This window comes from Papaver somniferum, chromosome 2 (genome assembly GCF_003573695.1).
Source record: "Papaver somniferum cultivar HN1 chromosome 2, ASM357369v1, whole genome shotgun sequence".
Lineage (NCBI taxonomy): Eukaryota > Viridiplantae > Streptophyta > Magnoliopsida > Ranunculales > Papaveraceae > Papaver > Papaver somniferum.
Window position 1 is genome coordinate 58,212,853 of NC_039359.1, and position 11,400 is coordinate 58,224,252.

Below are 11,400 nucleotides of genomic sequence, written 5' to 3' on the forward strand. Positions count from 1 at the left end.
GAAGAAATCGTTAAAAACAAAAATCACTAATGAACCCTAAATATCCATAAACTGAAATCGAAACACTGAACTTAAAATCCCTAAAATCGAAAAAATCATATTCAAATTAAACCCAAAAATTGATAAACTAAAATGAACAAAATAGATTCACTCATGAAACTCTGAAATCAAATCTCTAAAATCGTGAAACCTTAGAATCAATTAACTGAATCAAAAAACAGATGAATCTAATCGATAAAACACTTGCTAGATTCAATACGAGCAACCAAAACCACAAGATTAACAGTTGAAGATTGAAACTGCAACTGAATATTAAGTAGATATCAAGTGGAGAAAAAAATGAGCCGATAGTAGAAAAAGAAAAAGAGAGATAAGAAACAAAAAATGAAATACTCGACAGAATTAGGGGGATAAGGGAGGAATAATCCTTTGGTACAACCAATCTTGGGTGGAAAAAAAAACGGCACCCATGTGAATCGCACACGCAAAATTAGAGGTGTGACCACCCTAGTGTGACCAATCGTGTGAGTAGCACACCCATAAACTTAACCTGTTACAATTAGTAACGGATGGATCATGTTACGAATTATAAAAGTTTCGTAATGGCTATGGCCTGTTACAACTTATTTGTAACGAAACTTTGTAACAGAAAATTCGTAACGGCTGATGGGCCATTACTAATTTTAGTTCTTCGCAAGCATTTTGTTCTACACCTAAGGGTGCGTTAGTCATATTCTTATCTAGAATGAACCTTAGTCGTTGATCATTTTCAATAAATGTACGGTTAGATATGGATTAGAATGATATAGTGGACCGTAACGATTTTGTAGATGATACCGTGATGAGTGTATTTTATCAATTTTGGAAAAAACGGGCATACTTTAAGAATTACAAATCCCCATAAAAATAAAAATACTGGACCAAATATCAACCGAGTCAGAAGTCTTAGAGCATCCACAGTGGGCGAGTATAATCAAAAATTTGGGATGAGATCGTGACGCAGTGGGACGGAGTAAAGATCAAATCCCAGCCAAAGATCAAATTCCAGACCATATTTGGTCGCGACCAAATACCAAATCCTAATATAGTCGGGCGTAAATTTAAAGTACGCTTGTTGTTGGGCGTAAATTTAAAATACGCGCGTTAACGGGCGGAGATTTAAATTACGCCCGATGAAAATTCAAATTAAAAAAAAAAAAAAAAAAAATGAGGCGTAAACTTAAAGTACGTCTGTTGACAGGCGTAAATTTAAATTACGCCTGGTGATTGATTGGGCGGACATTTGAGATACGCCCGATGAAATTTTTTTAGGGCGGAGATTTAAATTACGCGCGACCAAATTTTAATCGGGACCGTTACGTGACAACACGGACTAAATCCAAAATTTGATCTTTTTTTGATCTTTGATCTTTGGTTTTGATCGCACCACTGCAGTTGCTCTTAGCGGAGCAAGACCTTCCAAATGAGACAATAAACGATCTGACATTTAACTTGATGGAGTCGGATTAGATTTAGTCCTCGAGTCAGCTAAAGAAAAACAAAAAAAAAAATCAAACAGTGGCACCCGTACGGCGGTCGTATCACATGATAAGTCTTTAAATTAAAAAGTTGAAACACGAGTCAACAAAAGAGTCTCGGTCGCTTTTCCAATTCTTTTTCTTCCTTAAAAAAAAAATCTTCTTCTTCTTCGATTCTACTAAGAAATTCAAATCCAGTAACCCAAATCAAAATTAGGGTTTTGAAGGTGAAACCATATGTCACTAAACTGAAAAATGGGTACTGATACTATCAGAAGAAGAAATGATGATGATGATTCTTCATCAATTTCAGCTTCTTCTTCTATATCTGCTACTCAAATCACCGCTGTAGCTGTGAAAGGAAACAGTAAGAGCAGCAAAATAGCAGTTCGTTGGGCAATTGATAATCTCATTATTCATTCTTATCATCATCAGCTTCTTCTTATTTATGTCATGCCTTCTATTACTTCCATTTCAACTACTTGTAAGTATCTCCTAATCCTAAAGCTTCAATTTCTATTCTTACGTATTTAAATTTAATTATTTGCTTGTGTTGAGATTCGATCTGCTGACCAGCCTGGCCTTTAAGCAGGGAAACGTACACCTGTGAATGAAATGGATGTGAATGTGGTTGATAATTATAAGAGAGACATGAAATTGAAATGTGAAGAAATCTTTCTTCCATATATGGCAATGTGCAAAACAGGAAAGGTTTGTTCATTCTTTTTTTTTCTGTTATTTTTGGAGTGACTGGCTTGGTGTAAATTTGACTAACTAATTGACGTTTGCAAATTGAAATTGTGTAGATGGATACATTGGTTTTGGAGGATGATAATCCTGCGTACGCGTTGCTGAGATATATATCGGAATCGGGTTGTAACAATTTGGTGTTGGGTTCTTCGTCGAGTTACTTTACAAGGTATTGAAAATAGACGTGGATGCAGTGACTTTTGTTTTTTTGTGATGTTTGCTGTTCTGCTTTAATCGTAGAACATGTCAGTGTATTGTAAGAAATGAGTTTGATAATTCGAGTATGTGTGTGTGTGTGTGCTCATACTTGTAGGAAATTCAAGAGTGAGGATGTACCATCAAAGCTTAGGCAATTCGTTACAAAGACGTGTAATATCTATGTTGTGTCAAAAAACAAACTCATTACAAAGTTAGCGGATTGTTCCTCGAATGCTGGTACTACTTTGGAATTCTGACTTTATTCTGTAATGATTCTGTTTATAGTCTCTGCTTGTTGTGTCTATGGTTTATAATTGCCATTCTTTTCCTCCGTAGGGACAAGTGATAGAAATAGTATGCGGACAGTAACAGATACGGAATGGTCCAGTACCAGTGGGGAACAAACATATGGTTTTCATTCTCGTTCAGTGTCAGAGGTTGATAGTATCTCTGAAGCATCATCAGATATTTCTAGTCCAGAAAGGACAAATAGGGTCTCTTTTGGTAGTTCGAGTGCTGAGTTTAATTCGGGAAAGAGCCATCAGAGGATTCAGAATTTTAGCAGCAAGGAACTCGAATTTCCAATGTCTGGAAATTACGATTTCATGGCTTCTTATAAGAATGCTAATCAGGTGCGTGCTTTTGAGTTGAATTTATCATTTAATAGCTTTAATTTCGCCTTAAATTTATGAAGCAAATGATTTAGAGATCAATTTTCTTATGGAGTCGAATGCTTTTGGTGCAGACTAAGCATCAGATTGAATTAGAAGGACTTCAATTAGAACTACGGAGTACTCTTGACATGTATGATCGAGCTTGTGAAGATCTGATTAATGTCCAGAAGAAGGTGAGTGGATGCTTCTAAATACTGCCACGCAATTTCTATTATCATTCCAGTTGGAAAATTAAGAAGCTTCTTGAGAATAAAAATCCAATGAATAAAACTAGAGTTCTTAAATATGTTTTGTCGATTTGTTTGCTTTAAGCTCTATCCAGGCTATAGCATTACTTATTCTTTATGTTGGCATGATTTTATAGGTCCAGGCACTGTCTTCTGAATGTGCTGAAGAGGCAAGGGAATTACGTGCTGCTATGGAAAGAGAAGAACTGTGGAAACAAACTGCTAAAGAGGAGAACTCCAAGCATTTGGAAACTGTGAAAGAACTTGAGCTTGCAACAAAACTGCTCGCAAAGGAGGTTTATGCGAGACAAAGAGCCGAGTTGAGCGTCGTGACCAACTCCTCAGAAAGGCAGGAGTTAGTTGATGCTCTTCTTTTGGGGGATAAAAGATATAAAAGATACAGTAGGGATGAAATAGAGGTTGCCACTGAATTTTTCTCGGAAGCCAAAAAGATAGGTGAAGGAGGATTTGGGAAAGTGTACAGATGCAGCCTCGGTCATACACCAGTCGCTGTCAAGGTTCTTAAACCAGATGAATCTGACAGGACCAAGAAAGAAGAGTTCTTGATGGAGGTTAGCATATACAAAATATGTACCTGTTTATGTCCCAAATAGGGCTTTGAATGCTTTTAATTGTAAGATTTTGCTTAATATTGGGTTTGACATGTTCTTCATGTCTTTGCTTATGTATTTTGTGCTTTCTTTTACTGTATAATCTTCACCTATTCGGGAAACCTCGTAAAAGATTACTGTAGAGCTGAGAGTGTCCAACTTTTTGTTTTAATTATGCAGGTTGAAGTTCTTAGCAAACTACGCCATCCTAACTTAGTTTTACTGCTTGGAGCCTGTCCAGAAATCGGTTCTCTAGTTTACGAATACATGGAAAATGGAAGTCTAGATAAACGCCTGTTCTGCCATGGAGGAACTCCACCTCTTCCTTGGTTTGTGCGATTCCGAATTGCTTATGAAGTAGCTTGCGGTCTGTCATTTCTACATCGTTCAGTACCGGAACCAATCATTCATCGGGATTTAAAACCAGGGAATATACTGTTAGACCGAAACTATACGAGCAAAATTGCAGATGTTGGGATAGCTAAGTTTCTATCTGTTGTTGTGCCTGACAATGTTACAGAGTATAGAAACTCTATTCTTGCAGGTACACTGAATTACATGGATCCTGAATACTATAGAACTGGTACAGTCCGACCCAAATCAGATGTATATGCTTTTGGAGTGATTGTATTGCAGCTTTTGACTGCTCGCCGTGCAAATGGGTTGTGTGTGGCTGTTGAAAATGCGATTAGAAGTGGTTCCTTTCATGATGTTTTAGACAAGTCAATTTCAGATTGGCCACTTGCTGAGGCGGAGGAATTAGCTTGCATTGCTTTACAATGTTGCAAACTTAAATGCAGAGATAGACCTGATCTTGATTCCACAGTTTTGCCAGTGCTCGAAAAACTTTCAAATCTAGCCACCGTTCAGCTAAAGAAGGGAAATATCACTCCGAGCTACTTCTTCTGCCCTATTCTTCAGGTGACTGACTGACGCCAACACCAGCCGATTTTCTCATATAAATGTCTCCTCCTACTTGCTGTAACATGTTTTAGGTATTGCAGGAGATAATGGAAGATCCATACATTGCAGCGGATGGGTTTACATACGAGTACACTGCTATAAGAGCATGTCTTGAGAAACAGAAGGTATCTCCAGTGACTAGGCTCATGCTCCCACACTCTAAGCTTACCCCAAATCTCACATTACGCTCTGCCATACAAGAATGGAAACAACATAATGCAAGTTACTGAACAACGGTCGATAGGCGTAATATATGGAACTAAAACTTGTAGAATTTATTATTTAATGGTCCCACACCCTTGGGATATATGAATTTTTCGCAGTTTTCTGCCTTCTGATTACAACAATATACATAATATATACATAATGGTAGTCTGAGATGTATTGTAAACATTACAGATGTAAACTTAGTTACATTTCAAAATGCTTAGTTTATTTGATATTAGTTATTAACATTGTATAAAGTCTTCAGGAAACTAAATGGGTTAGGCTCTTCGATGATTATACAGTTTCAGTGATGTTTCTACCCTATTTTAGCCTCATTGAGTATTGATTTATATTTTAAAGTAGATGAACCTGTTCCACTGTCTGAACAAAGTTACTGCAGAAAAATTGCCTGTTTCAAGAATGTAGCACGCAACAACCTCCGGACGAAAAAGGCATCCATCACTCTGTATCTCGAGTTGCAAATGTAAGTACAGCTAATTTCATTAACATTACCCACAGTAACCTGATTATTATTTATCTTCCCTTCACATTTGCTTGTTTCATTCGTCGTCCGACTGTAAATTGCTTTTTGCTCACAAACCTTCCTGAATCTACTCGAGGCCTTTGACCTGTTCTAAGGACCATCTTTATGGGGCTCCCAGCATGTAACTCTTGACCGTTGTTGCCTGATTATCCACACATGGAAACAAGTATGTGTAAGAAAAAACATAATGCTTACGACTTGCCGAATTTATTCTTCTACTGAAATGGTTTACTACTAAATCTTGATGGTATAGCTTACAAGCTTCAAGAGATGTATTCCGGTTCTAAGCAAGAAAGAAGGTACATTGGTTGGTACTTGGTAACAGACGATGTATACGAGTTATATTTAATATTGTTTTGTTTTACTGATTTACCTGGCTTGTGACTGATGATACAGGCCGTGAATGTACAGAATACGACCAAGGTGCGTGGCCATAGAAGCTGGCTTCATTTGATTCACTCATACCAAGTTCTTTTAATCTGTTAATCTCTGGCAAAATAACAGTGCCAAGATCTGGCCTGTCCTTCTTCCTCAACTCAGCACACTGGATAGCAATTTTTGCAAACGCAAGGGCTTCCTCGACAGGCCAATCTGGAACTGTGGGATCCAACATATCCACAAAGGTACCCTTCTCTATAGCCCTTGCAACATAATGAGCTAAACCCATTGGGGGTCTTGCTGTAATAATTTGAAGCAACATGATCCCCAATGAGTAAACATCTGATTTTGTTCCCAACATTCCTGTTTGCTGATACTCTGGATCAATATAACAAAATGTTCCTGCTGCTGATGTCATTCGATATTGTGTTACATTATCGGCCATTGACGGTGGCACCAACCTAGCCAACCCCACGTCACTGATCTTACTTGTGTAATTCCTGTCTAAGAGTATATTTCCGGGTTTGAGATCCCTGTGTACAAGAGGCTCTGGTTTTGTTTGATGAAGAAACAAAAGTGCTGTTGCAATTTCAGCTGCTATTTTGAATCTTATGTTCCATGGAATTGGTGGAGTATCTCCTCTTCGAAATAGTCTGTCGTCTAAGCTACCGTTATCCATGTATTCATAAACCAAGCATCCATTTTCTGGACAGGCTCCTAGTAACAATACCATGTTTGGATGTCTAATGCAGCTCAATATCTCAACCTGCATTATCATAATCATCAATTAGAGTCAGAACCTTGAGAAAATCCATAATCCTGAAATCTCAGAAAGAAATATTTCCATGGCTTTCATAGGAGCCGGGTCGTTCAAAGCTCCATTCCCCAACTATGTTTTACTTTCATTAATATAATTATGCTGCATACCTCTTGCTGGAATTGTTGCATTCCTTGTGCTGCATCTGATCTTAGAAGCTTAACAGCAACAGGTGTGTGGTCGATAGTGGTTCTGTATACAGGTCCATATCCTCCTTCACCAATCTTTGAGGATTCAGCGAAGTTATTAGTGGCATATTCAATCTCTTGTACTGTATACCTTCTGTACCTACAGTAATTAAAAGAACTAGGGACTTTATTCTTGTCTTCTGCCTCACAGTGGGATTTGATCTCCGCTTCCATCGCTTTACGAGCTTCCATTTGCGCTACCTTTTGTGACTTGTGCGCTGCTTCAAGAGCTTCTTGGGTCTTTAACTGTTCAATCTTAGCTTGTTCAAGTGCCTGCTCTTGAGCTGCCTTGGCTAGCTCATATTTACAATTTTCCTGCATCTTCCATCTCTGCAGGTCATGAGCCTAAAAAACCATAACCAGAGTTAAAAATTCCATATGATTTCGTCGATTATTGTTCTCACCATTAAATTCCTCATACTCGGCCTACGTTTCGACGGTATAACTTCAGTCTTAAATTAAACCTCAAAAAGTAAGAAACTTACAGTTTGTTTAGCTGTGATTGCATCTTTGCATGCCTTACTGTACAAGTCCATCGTTTGTTGTAGCTCCATTTTCAGTCGCATCATCTCAAGTTCTATTTCTTTCTGCAGTGCAGAAAACAATCGAAATCGTCAGTTAGGTAAGTGTTTCTATCTCTTTCTGTAATGATGAAAGTTTTGCCTACTGACGCAAGAAAAGTTCTACTTACATTAGCTGTTGCAGTTTCTTCCGAACTTCCTGAAATTTCATCTACGAAATCGTAGCCCGATTGAGAGAGTCTTTGGCTGCTTCCAGGGCTGCCGTTGCTGCTATTACTGCTGACGGTGCTATGACTATCATAGGGATAATCTTGCTGTTTTGCAGCTACTGGACTACGGGCAAAACGGTCATGAGGGTTCTTGGCCAAGTTGTTTTTAATAGGAGCATTCTTGTTGGTATGTTTAAGTCTATCCCTTGGAGGCGTTTGTGCTAGATGGTGTTCAACGCTCTTGGTACCGAAACTAGGTCCAGCTCTTCTTTCCACTGGTACTGGCCCTGGTCCTCTTCGGCTTGGTCCCCTAGCGTACATCGATCTGCTTCGGCACATTCCGCAATCAAGAAAACGTGACAGACCTGGGAGTCTAGATCCTGTACTCTTTCTATGTGAGCGACGTGGTGAATTAACAACGGTTCGATAATTGTCGTTACACGTCTCCCTGGAGTACAGGATCCCAACTCCCATTAATAAATTAGAATGCAAAAACTTTCAAACACAAAAGTCGGTCTACAATTTTTTGTTCTATGACCAGCTCAATGGCAATGCACAACCACAAGTATGGGTGCATTCCCATTTTGGATTAGGTTGTTTGTTCTTGCTGCATTTGGGTTCAGTGTTCAGAAGCACTACACCCTAATAGTATCATTTTTATCTATGCTAGCTTTAGCTTATGACTAAGATTATATCTGAAAACTTACGTGTTGGAATCCTCGGAATCAGAGTTATCGCTCGCTGATAGATGTTTAGGTGGAAGCGCATCAACTACCTTTGGAGATGATTGATTTCTAGCTGGAGCTCCAACTGGTACAGGTCGACTTGCAGACCTGATTGTCACTGCCTTTGATTTTGATATAACATGTACATTACAGAAATCCGGCGCAAGTTTTACGACTGCACTTGGTACCTCTTGTTTCTTCATAAAGTTCCTGCTTGTTTATACCAAAAAGATTGATAAGGTTTCATATTTTTAACATTTTATTGCGAAACATGTGCAGGATACGCAACTTAATCAACAATGCTGGAATGCGAGTGCATGATATCCTAAACATGAGATTAGCAGCAGAGAGGTTGGTTAGCTGTTTCGTGCGTTTTTATTTCTTATGGCACTTATTTGGATAGAGTTACTGAAATTTCTTATGCAAAACTATGTTCGTTCACCTACTAGTTTGAGAGAGAGACCTTGTGATGGCATTCCTGTGAGATGCACCCAATACAACATAAGTGATATAGTTGGAATCAACGTAATCAGCAATAGTCCTGGGAACATCTGTATCCTCCAAGACCACCTCCTTTGATATAAACTGTGCCCCATCATAAGAATTTTAATCAAGGAAGAATGGGAAATGAAAAAAGAAAAAGCACAATGGGAGGAGATTCTTATGAATGTGTTCATTCCTCATAATCATCAAATGCGCATACTACTTACCCCTTTACGTGCACAAAAACCGCGAAAGGGAAGGAAAAGCTGCTGAGATTCAGATGATTCAGCCGGATCTTTGTTTGAATCGTTGCTCCCATGAGAACTTCCATCACTTTGATCTACAAAAACACCCACAAAGGCCATTATGTTATGGACACGAAATGCTGCCACAAGCAATGCAGATGAAATGAAGGAGATGAAAAATGAATGAACCGAGGAACCTACAACTTTTGACCTTCACATGGAGAAGGATGATAGACTGGTTGGAGATGGGAAGGTTTTCAATTGCCCATTTTAAAGCAAACTGACTGTTCTTATCCTTATCAATGGCCACCACCACGTTAGGCATTCCTAATTCATCATCACCTCGGACGCTGTGTCCCATGCGGGAGAGGAGGAAGAGATGGTTGAAGCTAGAAAAATACGTTCCTGCACCACACCACAAGAACAAGAACAACGAAAGGCAACCACCAGTACCGAAGGTACCGTGGAATGCAAAGAAGAGGTTGGAAACAACTCAGGCTAGACCTCTTCTCCTCACCCCATTGATTTTTCTTTTCTTTTTTATACGCTTTGAATTAGTCTTTTCTTTTTTACAAATTTTGGTGGAGATTTTATGGTGGGAATGTCACCCAAATATGGATTCCCAACTGTATGGCATTGTCATAAACCATAGATTTTTCTGTTTTTGTTGACATAACTAACTTAAAAGGTGGTTAGTTTTTTAAAAACAAACATCACTAGATAGATCTCACCTTTTAGGATAGTTGTACTGCTCTTGGCTTTTTAACAGAAACAAGAGCCTAACAATATGCAACAACCTAGCCACCTTGGTGGCATATGTCGAATTTCGGTTTAACTATGATTTAGGTCACTAGGAGTGGAAGGAAGTTGTGTATGTTGTCTCCTCTTGCCAAGTAACTCGGCAAGCCTATGATCAGATTCTGACTCGGTTCGAATCGAATATCAGACGTTTACTTTATTCGAATTTTTTATTGTCTGACTCGACTCTTGCATCTGACTCAGGGTGTTTGAGTCGGGTATAATTTCGTAGCTGATTTGTCTGAACACATTTAATCAGATTTAAAAGAAGAAAAAATACAGCATTTTCGGATTTAAATACAGCATCAATCAAAGAAGAAAAAATACACACACATGCTGCTTATTGAACGCATAAAGATAGCTAGCTTGACATCATCTCATCCCATTAATTAACTGCAGCTAGCTAACAACTGGGTCTGATCAAAAAAAAAGAAGCTATTAACTGGGTGATAGCATCACTACAAATATTACTCACCGTGTTGGTGGTATACCCTTGCATGATAATAGATCTAAACTCTTGCAACAACAGTTACACGATGAGAAAGGAAGCAAGCATCCAATTCTCCTGAAATAAGAGCAGTCTTCACATGCAGGAGGTGCTGGGGGAGGTGGCGGGGGCACGAGCTTTTCACAACAACATTGCTCATACCAATTCAGTTTATACGTATTATAAGCAGCAGCTGCGCACTCAGACCTTTCTTTTGAAAGGCCTTTCTCGTTACAATATTCCTCACATAGAGGGTTGTGAATGCAACGTTTCCCGTCGCGGTGTTTAAACTTTTCAGATGTTTGGTTACCCTCACATATCTCGTAATTATATGGTTCAGATTCAGTGACATTAAATTCGGAGGCAGGAGGAAGGGGTGGTTTTTCCGGAGAGGAGGGTGTTTCACAACAACACTTGCATCTGAGGGTGGGGGACTTTGCAAGGCACTTATCCGTGTCCTTGACCATTGAAAGTTCCAACTTTGAACACTCTGATTTACACCAACTTGTGCAGGCGCTGGACTCCGGGTCGTTAATATGTCCCCTATTTCAATCCATATATATGTCCCCAGGAACACACATATTCTTCCACGCCGAAACCATCTCTACAAATATAAATTAATTAAACGCCATAACAACAATTAATTTGTGAAAGAAAAAAATATTAGCTATATATAGGGAAACTCAAATATGTTAGATCTGGTACTATTGAAGCGGGAATCAGAAAAAAACTAAGAAGAAAATGAAGACATTTCTATTCAATAATAATCTGGGAGTTTCATAAACATACCGGCATAGACAAAGATGGATAAAACTATTGCGAAGACACTGTAACTAGAAAAGAACCCTGGGGATCTTT

General features: G+C 38.7%; 2 protein-coding genes across 4 annotated transcripts; one reads left to right on the forward strand and one right to left on the reverse strand.

Moving 5' to 3' along the window:
- The first annotated feature begins 1,642 nt into the window (after positions 1–1,642).
- On the forward strand, positions 1,643–5,380 carry LOC113347744 (U-box domain-containing protein 34-like). Of its 2 annotated transcripts, none has more exons than XM_026591413.1 (9): positions 1,643–2,001; positions 2,107–2,228; positions 2,324–2,436; positions 2,581–2,702; positions 2,802–3,097; positions 3,211–3,312; positions 3,504–3,938; positions 4,158–4,898; positions 4,982–5,380. In XM_026591413.1, the coding sequence occupies exons 1-9, from the start codon at positions 1,773–1,775 to the stop codon at positions 5,168–5,170; spliced, it is 2,349 nt and encodes a 782-aa protein (XP_026447198.1). In that variant the 5' UTR covers positions 1,643–1,772; the 3' UTR covers positions 5,171–5,380. The 2 variants fall into 2 exon arrangements, with proteins under 2 accessions (XP_026447198.1, XP_026447199.1); XM_026591414.1 differs by having other exon boundaries at positions 2,110–2,228.
- On the reverse strand, positions 5,215–9,816 carry LOC113347743 (U-box domain-containing protein 35-like). 2 transcript variants are annotated; one of them, XM_026591411.1, is made up of 9 exons: positions 9,459–9,816; positions 9,240–9,352; positions 8,993–9,114; positions 8,512–8,739; positions 7,766–8,252; positions 7,560–7,661; positions 6,997–7,419; positions 6,065–6,835; positions 5,215–5,833 (listed from the first exon to the last, which is right to left on the reverse strand). In XM_026591411.1, exons 1-9 carry the CDS (start codon positions 9,616–9,618, stop codon positions 5,795–5,797), a joined length of 2,445 nt encoding a protein of 814 aa, XP_026447196.1. In that variant the 5' UTR covers positions 9,619–9,816; the 3' UTR covers positions 5,215–5,794. The 2 variants fall into 2 exon arrangements, with proteins under 2 accessions (XP_026447196.1, XP_026447197.1); XM_026591412.1 differs by having other exon boundaries at positions 7,766–8,129; positions 9,459–9,814.
- Positions 9,817–11,400: the final 1,584 nt, after the last annotated feature.